Source organism: Pongo pygmaeus, chromosome 19 (assembly GCF_028885625.2).
Source record: "Pongo pygmaeus isolate AG05252 chromosome 19, NHGRI_mPonPyg2-v2.0_pri, whole genome shotgun sequence".
Classification (NCBI taxonomy): Eukaryota; Metazoa; Chordata; class Mammalia; order Primates; family Hominidae; genus Pongo; species Pongo pygmaeus.
The window spans coordinates 55,157,978-55,174,261 of NC_072392.2; the positions used below are offsets into that span (position 1 = coordinate 55,157,978).

At 44.9% G+C, this 16,284-nt stretch overlaps 1 protein-coding gene across 1 annotated transcript in view; it reads left to right on the forward strand.

Annotated features, from left to right (window-relative positions):
* The first annotated feature begins 11 nt into the window (after window positions 1-11).
* LOC129017026 (unconventional myosin-XIX-like) overlaps window positions 12-16,284 on the forward strand; it is a 38,118-nt gene continuing 21,845 nt past the window's right edge. Inside the window, 6 exon segments of the mRNA XM_054457017.2 lie at window positions 12-150; window positions 817-968; window positions 2,247-2,401; window positions 6,604-6,742; window positions 7,103-7,251; window positions 9,444-9,557. Of these exon segments, the coding sequence (XP_054312992.2) occupies window positions 2,390-2,401; window positions 6,604-6,742; window positions 7,103-7,251; window positions 9,444-9,557 (414 nt within the window). The 5' untranslated portion in view covers window positions 12-150; window positions 817-968; window positions 2,247-2,389.

Genomic DNA, 16,284 nt, shown 5'->3' on the forward strand with positions numbered 1-16,284 from the left:
CGGTCCCAGGTTCTTCTCCTCACTGCACGCTCTTGCCCCTCCTCTTTTCTCCTCTGCCCGTATTCTTCCCGCCACCTGACCTGGCCCGCCCGCCTTTCCACGTCTGGCCGGGCGGGGGCCTTAAGCACTGAGGCTCGGGCCGTGGGACTGGTGAGTGTCAACCCGATCCCATATCTGAAGCCCTTCAGACGCGGAAGGGGCTTGGGAGGTCATTTTGCCCCGCAGCGCTGAGGAAGAAGTAGGCGTCTCCACTTCCCCTTCCAAAGCGCCGTTTCCCTTCTTTTTGCCTTTTCCTTTTGACCCTCTTGTGTCTCACGAGGGGGTAGCCCAGCTCTTGGCTCTTGCTTGAAACAGAAGTCTTTCTTGATCACCTTTCCACCTTTCCACCTGGCCGGCAGGGGGGCGGCCTGCGTGGGGAGAGGGTCCTTGCTCCACTCTTCGCCCAACTCAGGACCCCGGGAGGGGGCGGCTTGTCCCGGGAGCTGTCAGGGGAGCTGCGCCCTTGGCTGGGGTCACGTCCACCTTCCTGGGAAGGACATACTCTCTCCGTGCTAGGTGCTTCCGGAACGGCATCCCAGCCCTGGGTTTGCGGCAAGACGCCCGGACCATGAGTCCCCGGTTCCCGCCGGGAACCTCGGGGCGGAGCCAGCTGGACTCATGAAGACCCTTACCCAGCGCTTCTCAGCGTCTGCCCTCCCACTGTCCTCCATGCCTAGAAAGAAACTTGAGTCTGAGAAGGAGGGACTGGTGATCAGGTTGCCACTTGCCTTGATTCGGTGTTCCATTTACTCATTACTGTCTCCCTTCTGCCCACAGTGGTCACACCCTTTCCAGAAATTCTTGGCTGGTAACCGCGAAACCGACTGGAGCAGGAGCTGGGAGAACTGGAGAAAACGGCTCTCATCTCACTTGACTCCAGCTAGGAGCTGATGCTGCATCGTAATAACATTTGCAGAGCGCTCTCACAGGTATTAGCCCCCTTAACGCTTCATTTAGCCCCGTGAGATCTGGATATTATCACTCCGTTTTGTAAACGAGGAAACAGAGTGAGGCTTAGTTCTTGAGTTCTGTGCCAGGGGCCTTGGGTTTTGGATTCAAACCCCAAACCTGTTGTGCTGCCTCTCTGGACCTATTGCTTGAGATGAGTTCCCAGTTGAAAGAGCTTTGTTCTCTGAAGCCCTCTGCATGGCTGTCCCTTGGATGGGGTATAGTCAGTGTCCAGGGTCAAGATCTTCTAGGGCTGTAGCACCGCACCTTTCCTGGTCCAGCACAGTCCTGATGCCTGTTTCCGCCTGAATTGTCCTTTTTCCAGCTTCTATGGAAGTCCCTATCCCTGGGTTCTTTAAAGACTTGATGTATTCAGAGCCTTAAGAAAGTCTCCACCAGGGTTAATCCGTTGCAGGCGCGCTTCACCCACAGCCTCATCTCTCCTTGCTAGGGGTGGTGCCAAGGCCTAGAAAATTCCAAGTCTGAGGGTCACTTAACCATTCTTCAAAATTGGCTTAGGCCCAGCCTCACAACACTCCACCTCCCAGATGGATTCAGCTCCCTGAAATCCTCACCTTCTTGAAGTTGTCACTAGACTGTTCACCTGATTAGTGCTCCCAAATGGATCATCAACCGTTAGTCGTAGTGCTAACAGTGTTTATCCTCTGAGTGAATACTCAGTTCGTACTTTGTGCGGTGCTGTCAAACCATGACCTCATTGACCTTCACAACCACTCCTTATGAGGCAGATTTAACTGTCCCCATTTTCAAGGTAAGAAATTGAGGTAGGTGATGTGCCTGACCCAGAATCACACACCCAGTGAGTGGTTGAACTATGATGTAAACTACCACACCACACCTTTCCTGGAGCAGCAAGAGATGACTCCAGCCTCTCCTCCCCACCAGCAACTGGCTACACTGAAATAAGATATTTCTGTGTAGTGTAGAGGACAGGGCACAAGACTTCTCTGTCTCCCCAGCGTCTTCTTCCTCCTCCATGGCACACTGACCCAGAGGGTTTGCAGCCCCACCCCAACCCAAATCCTAACCCTGTAATCAGACTGGCCCGGGGAGCCTCTGAGGCTCTCATAAAAGTTTCCCTGTCTCCTAATTGGCAAGGGAAAGGACAGGCCCACTCTCTGCCCAGGCCTGCCTTGCATGTCATTTTGGTTGCTTCTGCTAGGTGGGAAGGAGTGAGTGAGTCACCCCAGAAAAGCCCTCACCTGTGTGTGGTCCTTGTCTTCTCTCTCATGCCACAGGCTGTGGAGTGATTTGTCTGAGATTCCTCCAGAACTGAGCCCTTTGTTGGAACCATACCCCAGCCCATGGTCCCATGACTAGGTGGATAGTACTGCTTGTACCTCCTGCAACCCAGAACCCTGGCTGACGACTTTGAAGGAGGATGCTCCAGCAGGTAAAACCTCAACCTTAGATAACCCAGGCCCTCAAGCACCTGTAGCATCTTTTGCTAGCCCTAACCTGGAAGGAAGGGAAAGCCCCCTTAAAGGTCTCTTTTCTCTCCTCAAATTGTCTCTCCAGTGCCTTTTACTCATCATCAAGAAACTCTTCCTGATACCTAATTTGAATCTGTCTTGTGGTTTTTAGCTCCTTTCTTTGGGATAGGTAAGGTGGGATGGGTAAGGGAATCCTTAGGGCACTTTGGGAATTCTGCAGAGGAAGTCCTGAGAGATGTCCCTGCCACCTGAATTGTTGAGGCATAGTAGAAGCCTGGGGCTTGCAAGAGGATGTGCTCCTTGAAGCTAAGCCTTAAAGAACAAGAAAGAATTAGCCACTTGGAGAAGGAAAATAAGCACTCCAGGCAAAGAGGTCAGCCTGTACAGAAATGTAGGAGACTATCTATGAGGAAATATAGAAGGATTCTAATGAGTGAATGATGGGTTACATGATCCCCATGTCTCCGCCTCTCTGAAAAGGCTACTGTTGCCCCAGGCCTGTAGGATTCCAAATCACCCTTTACAGTGGAGCTCTGTCTCATACCCATATCATCCTTCGTGTGTAGCTCTTGGTCCTGAGAGAGTGGCAGTACTTATTTGCTGACTTTTTATTGTACCAAGTATTGCCAGGCACTGGGCTGAGGCAGATGTTGAGGGTGGTGCTTGCCCTCAGGGAGCTCAGAGTCTAGTGGAGTCTTGGGTAGGTAAGTGCCTGAACTCAGCAAGGTAGCAGCCAGGTGTGGGGCCTGCCAGCCTCAAGGGAGCCATAGTAGACACGGCAGCTTGACCTTCCAGCCATATGGCTCCTGGAACAGATTTGAAGGTAAGAAGTGGGCAAAACAGTTGACTGCTCTGGGCTTTTTTATTGCTTATTTTTAACTTTTTTTCTCTTATTAAAAAAAGGTATATCAATACAATGGAATAAAGCAAGTTACACAAAAATATAATACTTTTCAGTGTTCTTAAAATATGTAGGGAAAAAACCTATGATATTCTCTAAAATATTGGTTATTTCTGGGTAGTATGATTATGGATTTTTATGCTCCTTTTGCTTATCTCTATTTTCCAATTTTTTTTTTTTTTTTTTTTTTGAGACAGAGTCTCACTCTGTCACCCAGGCTGGAATGTAGTGGCTTGATCTTGGCTCACTGCAACCTCCGCCTCCCAGGTTCATGCCATTCTCCTGCCTCAGCTTCTCGAGTAGTTGGGACTACAGGCGCCAGCCACCACGCCTGGCTAATTTTTTGTATTTTTTAGTAGAGATGGGGTTTCACCGTGTTAGCCAGGATGGTCTTGATCTCCTGACCTCGTGATCCACCCACCTCGGCCTCCCAAAGTGCTGGGACTACAGGCGTGAGCCACCGCGCCCGGCCTCTAAATTTTTTTTAATAATTTTTATTTATTTATTTATTTATTTATTTTTATTTTAGAGATGGAGTCTCACTCTGTTGACAAGGCTGGTCTCAAACTCCTGACCTTAGGTGATCCGTCCGCCTCGGCCTCCCCAAGTGCTTTTACAGGCGTGAGCCACCGTACCCATCCGTGAGACCCTGTCTCTTAAATAAATAAATAAATAAGGCCAGGCACGGTGGCTCATGCCTGTAATCCCAATACTTTGGGAGGTCGAGGCGGGCAGATCACCTGAGGCCAAGAGTTCGAGACCAGTCTGGCCAACATGGCAAAACCCTATTTCTACTAAAAATACAAAAACTAGCCAGGTATGGTGGTGCATACCTGTGATCCCAGTTACTTGGGTGGCTGAGACATGAGAATCACTTGAACCTGGGAGACAGAGGTTGCAGTGAGCCAAGACTGTGCCACTGCACTCCAGCCTGGGCGATAGGGCGAGACTCTGTGTCAAAAAAAAAAAATACAAAAGCCACTTTTAGAAGAATAGCTAACCCCTTTTGGCAGATTCCAGATGGCCTTTCTAAATCCTTCATGTGTTTATGTGCTTGTATCTGTGAGGTAGGTACCATTATCCCACTTTACAGAAAAGAACTTTAAAAAATTATTTAGAAACAGGGTCTCACTTTGTCGCCCAGTGCAGTGATATCACCATAGCTCACTGCAGCCTCAGCCTCCTGGGCTTAAGCAACTCTCCTGCGTCAGCCTCTAGAATAGCTGGGGTTACAGGCACATACCATAACACCCAGCTAATTTTTACATATTTTTTATAGAGACAGGGTCACCTTGGCCTCCCTAAGTGCTGAGATTACAGGCTTGAGCCACTATGGCCAGCTGGAAATTTTTCTATTTTTATTTTTTACTTTAGAGACAAGGTTTTGCTCTGTTGGCCAGGCTAGAGTGCAGTGGTACGATCATAACTCATTGCAGCCTCGAACTTTTAGGCCCAAGTGGTTCTTCTACCTCAGCCTCCCAAGTAGCTGGGATTACAGGGACCAGATGAGGAGAATTGAGGCACAAAGAGATGAAGAAATTAACATAAGAGTAATATAACTGTAAGAGGTAGAATCAGGATTCAAAGCCAGACAACTAACTTTCAAGTCCAGGTACTTGATCACTATACTCAGATGCCACTCTGGTTGGATCAGAACTCTTCATAAATTGTGTCTGTGTTTGTGAGTGGTTTGTGTGGTGGTGTTTTTTTTTCCCCTTCATAAAAGCAGAGGGATATGCATAGATATAGCTGTGCTCTGACCTCAGCAGTTACTCTGGAGGCCAAGAGCCTACCTTGTGCATTATAGTGGGCCCAAAGTTCAGAGAACAGGCAGTGGTTTTGGAAGAAATGCATTACTGGGCCTCTTGGAGGAAACTTGCCACCATGGCTTATTTCTATGAGAGGTTTGAAATTTTAGGCTCACCATTCTCATTGGAAATTCACCTGTTGTATCACAGACCTCTTCCTTCAAAAGCACATTTCAGCAAGATACCTGTCTTCAACCCCCACTCTATCTTTCTTGCATCCCCAAAGGAGACAGTAGGAGAAATGGGACCACGGGAGGAAGTGGAGAGATGATACATGTGGAAAGGTTTGACATCAAGGACGGGCAAAGGAAGATAGGGTGACTCATGCCTCTAGTCCCAATTACTTGGGAAGCTGAGGCAGAAGGATCACTTGAGCTCAGGAGTTGGAGGCTGCAGTGAGATATGATCACACCACTGCACTGCAGCCTGGGTAGCAGAGCAAGATTGCATCTCTTAAAAAAGAAAGGAAAAAAAAAAGATAGGCAAGGGAGGAGAAAGGACCTGTTCCCTTGGTGCCTATTCTTGACCTCAGATAGCCTTCTGAGCCAGGCTGTCTCTCAAGCAGACTCCGGCCAAGGGAACCAATTCATTAGCCAGCCTAAATTTAAGCCACAAAAGGCAGGTGATGAAGACGTGGGGCTACCTCTCTCAGAAGGTACAGCTGTTTTACATCAAAAGCTGAACTGTCTCTTCCCAAAAAGGCCTAACCCATGGTTCTTTTCCTTTGCAACATTCCTATAGCCTTATTTCTAATAAGGCTAGTAGCCTGGAAGTGCTACTTAAGTGGCCGGAGCTCTTGGCAGAAGAGATAGCATTTGTTGAGTACATGCTGTATGCCGGGCACTGACTAAATGCTTTGTATATCTCTTCTTGCTTTTCTTCCCAATAACCCTGTCAGTTGAGTTTATTTTCCTTTATTTACGAATAAAGAAACTGTGACTCAAAGAGGGTAACTTACCCAGGCTCACAGGGCTAGTAAGAGGCAGAACTGAAATTTGAACCCAACCAGACTATGATACCAGAGTCTCCTTCTACTATACAGGTTCCCACCCTTCTGTAGCTGCCAGCTGTTCTGAGTACCAGCTGTCATGGCCTTTATGTTTTTTGGTTTTTTGGTTTTTTTTTTTTTTTTTTTTTTTTTTTTTTTTGAGACAGAGTCTTGCTCTGTCGCCCAGGCTGGAGTGCAGTAGCACAATGTTGGCTCACTGCAAGCTCCGCCTCCCAGGTTCACGCCATTCTCCTGCCTCAGCCTTCCGAGTAGCTGGGACTACAGGCACCCACCACGCCTGGCTAATTTTTTGTATTTTTTTAAGTAGAGACAGGGTGTCACCGTGTTAGCCAGGATGGTCTCGATCTCTTCACCTTGTGACCCACCCGCCTTGGCCTCCCAGAGTGCTGGGATTATAGGCGTGAGCCACTGCGCCTGGCCTCACCTTCATGTTATCTCTTCCAGGTCAATGGCCACAATCTGGGGTCTGATGGCCAAGCCAGGGAGTACCTCAGAGAAGACCTGCAGGAGTTCCTGGGTGGGGAGGTCCTGCTGTACAAGCTGGATGACCTCACTAGGGTGAATCCTGTGACACTAGAGACAGGTATGGGCCTCCCATTCCTCAAGAGTACCATCTGCAGGAGGTTGGAGGTGTGATGAGAGTAGTCAGCACAGCTTCTCCAGGTCAGACGGAGGTCAGCAGGACTCCTAATCTGGAGCCAGGTGGGCTGCTCCAGACCTCCGCCTGAGGGAGCATGACAGCTGCACCTGGGCTCCCCAGGGCATGCTTTGCTTCAGATTTGGAGCTCGTCTTAATTAGATCTTGTATCTGTTCTTCAGGGAGCTGCTGGGATTTAATGATTCTTGGCTAATTGCAGAAAGAGGGCTGTTACTTAAGTAGATGTCTGTGTGTGTGGTTTGACTATATTTGAGCCCGAGTTTGCTAAAGGCATCTCTGCCTCAGTCCTGAGGTGCCTGCAGGCCCGGTACATGGCAGACACATTCTACACTAATGCTGGCTGCACCCTGGTAGCCTTGAACCCCTTCAAGCCTGTTCCTCAGCTCTACTCGCCCGAGCTAATGAGAGAGTACCATGCTGCGCCTCAGCCCCAGGTAAGGCTCTGCCGCTGCCTGTGGCCTCAGGGCTCCTCTACCTCCCACTAAACCTCTTTGCAGTTACCCCTGTCCTTATTCATCTATTCACCAGCCATGTGGTCATTCAGAGTCTGCTAGTGCCATGGCCTGCCCAATAGGAGCTGGCAGAATTTTGAACCATAAAGAACTGACTACAGGACAGAAGGTGCAAAGTGGGGAATAAATATTTGTTTAACTGAGTTTGAAACCTAAAATAGAGACATAAGAGAAAGGATTTTTTTTCTTGTTTGTGGTTTTATTAACAGGAAAGGATTTATAAAGGTATTATATATTTGTGTATTTAACAAACTACCTTATTTTTTTTTAATTATTCATTTATTTTGAGATGGAGTTTCACTCTTATTGCCCAGGCTGGAGTGCAATGGCGTGATCTGGGCTCAGCGCAACCTCCACCTCCTGAGTTCAAGCAATTCTGCTTCAGCTTCCTCAGTAGCTGGGATTACAGGCATATGCCACCACACCTGGCTAATTTTGTATTTTTAGAAGAGATGGAGTTTCTCCATATTGGTCAGGCTGGTCTCAAACTCCTGACATCAGGTGATCCACCCACCTCGGCCTCCCAAAGTGCTGGAATTACAGGTGTGAGCCACCGCACCCGGCCCTATTTCTTTTGAGACTGAGTCTCTCCCTGTCACCCAGGGTGGAGCGCAGTAGTGCGATCTTGACTCACCGCAACCTCCGCCTCCAGGGTTCAAGTGATTCTTGTGCCTCAGCCTCCCGAGTAGCTGGGACTACAGGTGCCCACCACCATGCCTGGCTAATTTTTGTATTTTAGTAGAGATGGGGTTTCACCATGTTGGCCAGGCTGGTCTCGAACTCCTGACCTCAAGTGATCCACCCGCCGTAGCCTCCCAAAGTGCTGAGATTATAGGCATGAGCCACTGAGTCCAGCAAAACTGCCTTTTTAGAAAAGAATGAAATTATGCACGATAAGGATTGCCCTGGAAAATTCAGCATATGTTTATCTCTACTGAGGAAAGTAACTTATTCTTTTACTGAGAAAAGGATAAGTTATTTGGGGTGGGGTGGTGGAGGTACAGACAGATAATGAGCTTGTTGGTGTAAAAGTGCGTGATGCATTCAGGGAGAGGTGAGAGAAAACTTGCTGGCAGGAGGGAGGTCTTGGGGGCAAGAGGGAGTAGATGAGAGCAGGAAGACGAGAAAGCCAGGGTTGTTTGTGAAGAGTCTGAAGCACCATAGGAGGCAGAGAGAATCTGCAGAGCGTCTTCATCCAGGTAGAGGTGGGACTGGGAACAGAACCCACTAGACGAATAATTACTCTGGGAGTTGGGTTTAAGAAGGTGAGGCAGGAGGCAGAGACAACAGTTGGAGGCTTTGTATCCCTCTAGGTGATAGGTGGCTGGGGCAAGGGCAGGTGTAGAGAGGAGTGGCTCTGATGCCATATGGAACAGTTGCCTTCTCCCTCAGCAAGCTGTGGCTAAGTGATCACTGCTGGCTGGGTTAGCTGGGCATTGTGGAGGCATGGCCCTCCAGAAGTTCATGCATGGTGAGGTATCCAGTTGGAATCCAGGGGAAGTCTGTCCTGAGAGCCCTGTCTGCTGTCTGCCCTGCCTCCTGAAAAGTAAAAGCCAAGTTGTAGTCTCCTATGTTTCCTTAGCATCCAGCTTGATTGATGCCTAGTACATTGAAGACAGTTAATAGTTGTTGAAGAAAAGGAGAACAGTGGTTTTGGAATTTAAGTCATGTGGATATACTTACTTGCTGAGTGGCCTTGAAAGGTTATTTAACTCCTCTGAACCTCACATTCCTTATGTATAAAATACGGTTATATTTCCAATTAGTGGACAGACTTAGTAGTTTATAGGAACTTTGCAAATTGCAAATTATAGTAAAATGAAGTAATAGGCAGAAGGATAAGACAATTAAAGCAAGATAAGATGGGAGTATAAAGTGTTAATGTTATAAACTGGTCAAGGCTAGCACTGCTTCTAGGCTGAGAGAAGATGAGTAGGTAAAGCCAGCATAGGGGTTCTAAAGTTGGGCCTAACACTGTGACATCCAGAAAATTTTTCTGGAGGAAGCATCCCACCACTGCTATTGGCAGCCTCCCCATCTCAGTCATCATTGGCTCAGTCATCATTGAAAAACAGGCATTCCCTCACATGACCTTTCACTCCTTGATGTTCCAGAAACTGAAGCCCCATGTGTTCACTGTGGGTGAACAGACCTACAGGAATGTCAAGAGCCTGATTGAACCAGTCAACCAGTCTATTGTTGTCAGTGGAGAGAGTGGTGCTGGAAAGGTAGGAAGACGTCTTTCCCATCCTGTCAACTCACGACTGGCTGGGTGGACAGGGAGGCAGGGGTCATTCCTTGGCCTTCCTTGTGGAGTTGTTTGCTTCCTAATTATTCCCAGATACGCTGGCTGAAGCTGGGGTTGGTGCACAATGGTGGGCTAGCACTGAGCCAGAAGTCAAGAGACAGGATTCCAGTCCAGGCTGTACTGCTAGCTCTGCCATCACCCTGGGTGAAATAGGAATGAAGCTTCCTTTCTAAGCCTTATTTTCTCATTGAAAGTCTCTCCCAGCTCTGACACCACTGGAAAGAAAAGTCAGCTGCTGGGGATTCCAGCATAGTGGTTAAGAAGACATCAGAAAAGTACTTAGCTTCTGCAAAGCTCTCAGTTCTTCCACTTGTAAAATGGAAGGGGAGGACCAACACCTGACTCATAGGACTTCTGTGAGAGTTAAATGAGTCACTGTACATATGGTACCTGGTGGCATGCTTGGCATGTGGCAGTGCTCCTCCAAAGTAGCTGGGGTTCTTGTGGGAAAGAGTTTGTTGGAGTAGACCACCTGAACCCTCTGGGTTGCCCATGGTGGCAAGGGCAGTATATTGGGCCAGGTGTTGGGGAGGACAGAAGCTCCTGGTATGGCCATGTGGCCTTCTGGGTAGCAAAACCATAACAGGATGTTGGATATAGATGAGTGGGGAGTTGCACAGCTGGTCAAAGGAGACTATTGGCCAAGGCCTTGCCACCTTCTTGACAAGCCTCACCCAGCTGCCTCGCCCTTTCCACAACACTTTTACCTTCATGAGGAACTCTGGACCGTAAACTCCTCCTGCCTTCACTCACATATGAGAATTGCTGAACACTGAGAACTTGCCACGTTCTAGGCTTCTGGCTGGGCACTGAGGGGTGGCAGTGGGATGAAAAATGCAACATGTAGCTTTCAGGGGGCACTTAGTCTGCTGAGAGAGACAGACAAGAAAACAAAGACAGTAAGTTGCAGGGATGAGGGCTTGGACTTGGGTTAGGAGGGGATCTCTAGGAGCTATATCAAGGTGGCTAGTGAAGTGGCTTATGCCCAGCTTCTCAACGAAGCCTTGTCCCCCAGAATTGCTCTGGGGAACTGAAGCTGAACCTGGCCCAAGACTCATCCGGCCAGAGAGCTTGGTAACCCTTTATTGAGCAGCCACTGTAGCCCTGGGCTGGGCCTGGTATATTTTCAAAAATTTATTTTTAATAAATAGTAATGTAGTTACATAGTTCAAAAAATCAAGCAATACTACAAAGCTTATAAAGAAAAACAGCAAACCTGTTCCTTGTGTTTCAACCTTGTTCCCTCTCTCCAGATGGCAGTTACTTGCACATCTTTTATCAGTTTATCTGGGTGTTTACATCCGTATTTTTAAACTACTGCTTATATTGTTAGTGACTTTTTGGTTTTGGACCTTATCTGTTCACTTCCTACTTTGATGAGGATTTAACCCTTATTTTCCTGCCCTCAAAATATATATTCTGTATATAATTATTTCATAATTTCTAATTAAGTTAATAAGCAGTATTTACATGGTTATGGTCATGTGTATATTAATAGCAGAGCCATATAATATACTATATATTCTTGCATAATTTTTATTTTCCCTGTTTTCCCTGTTTAGTTTAATAGTGGTGTACAAAAACTAAACCAGTGAAAAAGTGGGGCAAGTAAAATAAATAATAAATAAATAATTGCCCCATTTTTTCACTTGTTTAGTTTTTATATACCATTATTAACTCATTACCAGACTTGTCACCAAATCTGGAAAACACCTGTCAAACTGGCAAGCAAATCAGCTTCTTTCATTGGAGATACCCTTCCCAGAGCTCTCAGACCACATCTTTTCTTCCGTCTGGATTGGTGGCTACTCAGGGCTGCTGCCACACAGCTGTTGCTTGGAAGCTTCTTTGCTTCTGCACATCCCCAGATTCCCATCTGTCCTAGGATAAATCCCCCATGGCAGGAGCCCATAGCGTTCTCTTTATTTTGTTTTTGTTTTTTGTTTTTTTTGAGACAGGGTTTCTGTTGCCCAGGCTGGAGTGCAGGGGCACAATCTCAGCCCACTGCAACCTCCGCCTCCCCAGTTCCAATAATTCTCATGCCTCAGCCTCCCGAGTAGCTGGGATTACTGATGCATACCACCACACCCAGCTAAGTTTTTTTTTTTTTTTTTTGAGACGGAGTCTCGCTCTGTTGCCCAGGCTGGAGTGCAGTGGCACGATCTCGGCTCACTGCAACCTCTGCCTCCCGGGTTCACACCATTCTCCTGCCTCAGCCTCCTGAGTAGCTGGGACTACAGGTGCCTGCCACCACGCCTGGCTAATTTTTTGTATTTTTAGTAGAGACGAGTTTCACTGTGTTAGCCAGGGTGGTGTCAATCTCCTGACCTCGTGATCCACTCGCCTCGGCCTCCCAAAGTGCTGGCATTACAGGCATGACCCATCACACCTGACCTGCTAATTTTTATATTTTTAGTAGAGTGGGGTTTTGCCATGTTGGCCAGGCTGGTCTTGAACTCCTGGCCTCAAGTGATCTTCCCGCATTGGCCTCCCAAAGTGCTGGGTTTACAGGCATGAGCCAACCACGCCTAGTCTCCATGGCTTTCTTTTTCTTCATTTACTGCCTTGTTTTGTTTTTATGAACCATATTCTTTTTTTTTTTTTTTTTTTTTTGAGACCAAGTCTTGCACTGTCACCTAGGCTGGAGTGCAGTGGTGTGATCTCGGCTCACTGCAACCTCCACCTCCTAGGTTCAAGCAGTTCTCTGCCTCAGCCTCCTCCTGAGTAGCTGGGATTACAGGCGCCTGCCACCACGCCCAGCTAATTTTTGTATTTTTAATAGATACGGGGTTTCACCATCTTGGCCAGGCTGGTCTTGAACTCCTGACTTTGTGATCCACCTGCCTCGGCCTCCTAAAGTGCTGGGATTACAGGCGTGAGCCACCACGCCTGGCCAGACCATATTCTTTAGTAGTTTCCTGAACAAGGTACATGGAGGGCAAATTGTTGCACATCTGAAAATGTCTATTCTGCCTCGAATCTGATTGATATTTTGGCTGGGTTTTATACTTCCAGGTTAGAAATAATTTTCTTTCTGAATATAGAGACTTTATTCTCTGTTTTCTTTTTCCTTTTTTTTTTTTTTTTTTTTTTTTGAGGCAGAGTCTTGCTCTGTTGCCAGGCTGGAGTGCAGTGGCACAATCTTGGCTCACTGCAACCTCTGCCTCTCGGGTTCAAGCAATTCTCCTGCCTCAGCCTCCCGAGTAGCTGGAACTACAGGCATGCACCACCACACCCAGCTAATTTTTGTATTTTTAGTAGAGATGGGGTTTCACCATGTTGGCCAGGATGATCTCGATCTCTTGACCTCGTGATCTGCCCGCCCCGGCCTCCCAAAGTGCTGGGATTACAGGCATGAGCCACTGTGCCTGGCCGAGGTTTTATTTTCATATATTGCTGTTGAGAGAGCCAGTCCATAATGGTGATTTTTTTTTTTCCCCAAAAGCTTTTAGGTATTAAAATTCACAGTGCTATGTTGTGGTATAGCCTTTCTTCACTTATTATGCTGGGTACTTTGTGTGGGTCTTTTTAACTTGGAAACTCATGTCCTTTTGTTCAGGAAAGTATTTTTGTATTATATCTAATAATTTCCTCCCGTGTTTTCTCCTTCTGGAACTTCTGTGAGGAAATTTGGTTAGTTGTGTAATCATATTTTTCTCACCTATCCTCCTTTCTCTTTTATTTTTTTAATCTTCCGAGAGATATTCTTTTCTTTACCTTCCAATTCTTTGGAACTTTGAATATTTGTTAGAAATTTTAATTCTACATTCTAGTTTTTTTCTAACATTTATGATATTTGTCATTTCACATAAAAGAGGCTTATGAAATAATGGTCCTTGAGTGTCTGTTCATATTTGAAAATAAGGCATTAAACAACTGATTAGAATCTGTGTTTACGTACAAGATTGTCAACCAATGGGGCCTCACTGTAAGTAGCTTTTTAAACTTGTGGGACCCTGAATGGCCATAACTTTTCCCATGAGCTTATTGGTGTCTCCAGAAAAGATTCCTCCAGTCTTTCAGCAGAGAGGTGGAAACTATAAATAATCAAATGGAGATGATAAAAAATTTAAAACATGATAAATCTTTGGGCATATCAACAGACTAGACATGCAAAAGAATGCATTAGTGAACTTGACAGTTGGTGAATAGAAATTATCCAAATTGAAAAACAAAGAGAAAATTGCATCCAAGAAATGTAGTACAATATCAAATGGTCTGCCATTGAACAATGCAGAGGTTGGGGTACCAACTCCCCACGCAATTGAAAATCTGCATATAATTTAACTGCTGATTAACTACTGTTAACTGGAAACCTTACAAATAACATAACAGTCAGTACATATTTTGTATGTTATATGTCTTATATACTGTATTCTTACAATAAAATAAGCTAGAGAGATGAAATTAAGAAAGTCATAAGGAAGAAATAGATTTACTACTTTTAAGTGAAAGTGGATCCTCATAAAGGTCTTCATCACCGTCATCTTCACTTTGAGTAGGCTGAGGAGGAAGAGGACAGTCTTGCTTGGTCTTGCTGTCTCAGAGGTGGCAGAGGTAGTGGAAGTAATAGAAGGGGAGGCAGGAGAGATTTATTGAAAAAAACCCACGCATAAGTGGACCCATGCAGTTCAAACACGTGTTGTTCAAGGGTCAGCTGTACTTGTAATTGGTGTCCTAGGAGTAGAGAGAGGACATGGATCCAAAGTAATATTTTTACAAAATTAACCAAAGATGGCAAGCACAGATCCAAGAAGCTCAAAAAATACCAAGTAGAGTGAATACAAAGAAAACACATTTAGGCACATTATGGTCAAAGTGCTGAAAACTAAATATAAGAAAAAAATCTTAAGGACCAGGTGCAGTAGTTCACGCCTGTAATCCCAACACTTTGGGAGGCTGAGGCAGGCGGATCATTTGAGGTCAGGAGTTTGAGACCAGTCTGGGTAACATGGTGAAATCCCGTCTCTATTAAAAATACAAAAAATTAGCCGGGCATGGTGGTAGGTGCCTGAAATCCCAGCTACTTGGAAGCTGAGGTGGGAGAATTGCTTGAACCCAGGAGGAGGAAGTTGTAGTGAGCCCAGATCATGACAGAGTGAAACTCTGTCTCAAAAAAAAGGAAAAAAAAAATCTTAAAGGAAGCCAGGAAAATAAGTATTACATAAAAATGAACAAAGATAAGAATGACAATAGGAATCTTGACAAAAACTGCAAGCCCACAGATAAAAGTGATACCTTTAAAGTGCTGAAAGAAAAAAATCTGTCAGCTTAGAATTCTGTTATCAGCAAAAATATTTTTCAACAATAAAAGTGAAATAAAGACTTTTTAAGACAAATAGAAGTTGAGAGAATTCATTGCCTGCAGACTTGCACTGCAAGAAGTGATAAATTCTTTAGTGCAAAAGAATATGAAAACCAGATAAATATTTGGATCTACACAAAGGGGTAAGTTTCAGCATCACAGATGTAAAATCTTTTATTTTTTTGTCTCTTTAGAAGATAATCACTATAAGGCAAAAATGGTAACAATGCTTATATGATAGAATGGAATCATTAAAATGCTGAATTTATTCAAAGGCAATAAGAAAAAAGGGAACTAAGATCACATGGAACAATTTAAAAAATAACAAGATGGTAGATTTAATTCCAGGCATAGTGACAATTACAATAAATATAAGTGGTCTACTCGTGGATAAGTTCAAACTAAATGGATGGAAGAAAATATAACATCCTAACACTCATAAAGGAAAGCTGAAGTGGTTACATTAGAACAAGCAATGTTGCTAAGGATAAGGTGAGACATTTCATAATGATAAATGGGTGAATTCATCAAGAAAACAGTTCTAAACAGGTGTGTACCTAATTACAGTTTCAAAATACATGAAGTAAAATCTGCTGTCATTGAAAGGAAAAATACATAAAATCAAAACTACATTTTGAGGCCAGGCACGATGGTTCACACCTGTAATCCTAGCACTTTGGGAGGCCAAGGCTGATGGATTGCTTAAGTTCAAGACCAGCCTGGGAAATGTGGGGAAAACCCATCTCTACAAAAAAATACAAAAATTAGCCAAGCGTGGTGGCTTGTGCCTGTAGTCCCAGTTTACTCACACAGAGCAAGCAAGGCTCAGTCTAAAAACAAAAAAAAAAGATTAAAATGATACAAACTATGTTCCTTGAGCTGAATAGAATTGAACTAGAAATAAATAACAAAGACACCTAGAAAATCCTAAAACATTGGGAAATTAAACAACACACTTCTAAATATCCTCTGGGTCAAAGATAAAATCACAATGATACTATAAAGAAAAAAAAAATTATCTATCTATCTGTCTATCTATCTCACTATGCCTGGGTTTAAATCTACCATCTTATTTTTTAAATTGTTCCATGTGATCTTAGTTCCTTTTTTTAATGATGCCATGCTATCATATAAACATTGTTACCATTTTTGCCTTAGTGATTATCTTCTAAGGAGACAGATATATATATACATATATGTACACATACTTTTATATATATACATATGTACTTATATATGTATACACATACTTATGTGTATATATACATTATATATATATATATATATATATATATTTTTTTTTTTTTTTTTTTTTTTTTTTTTTCTCTGAGATCCTCTGTGC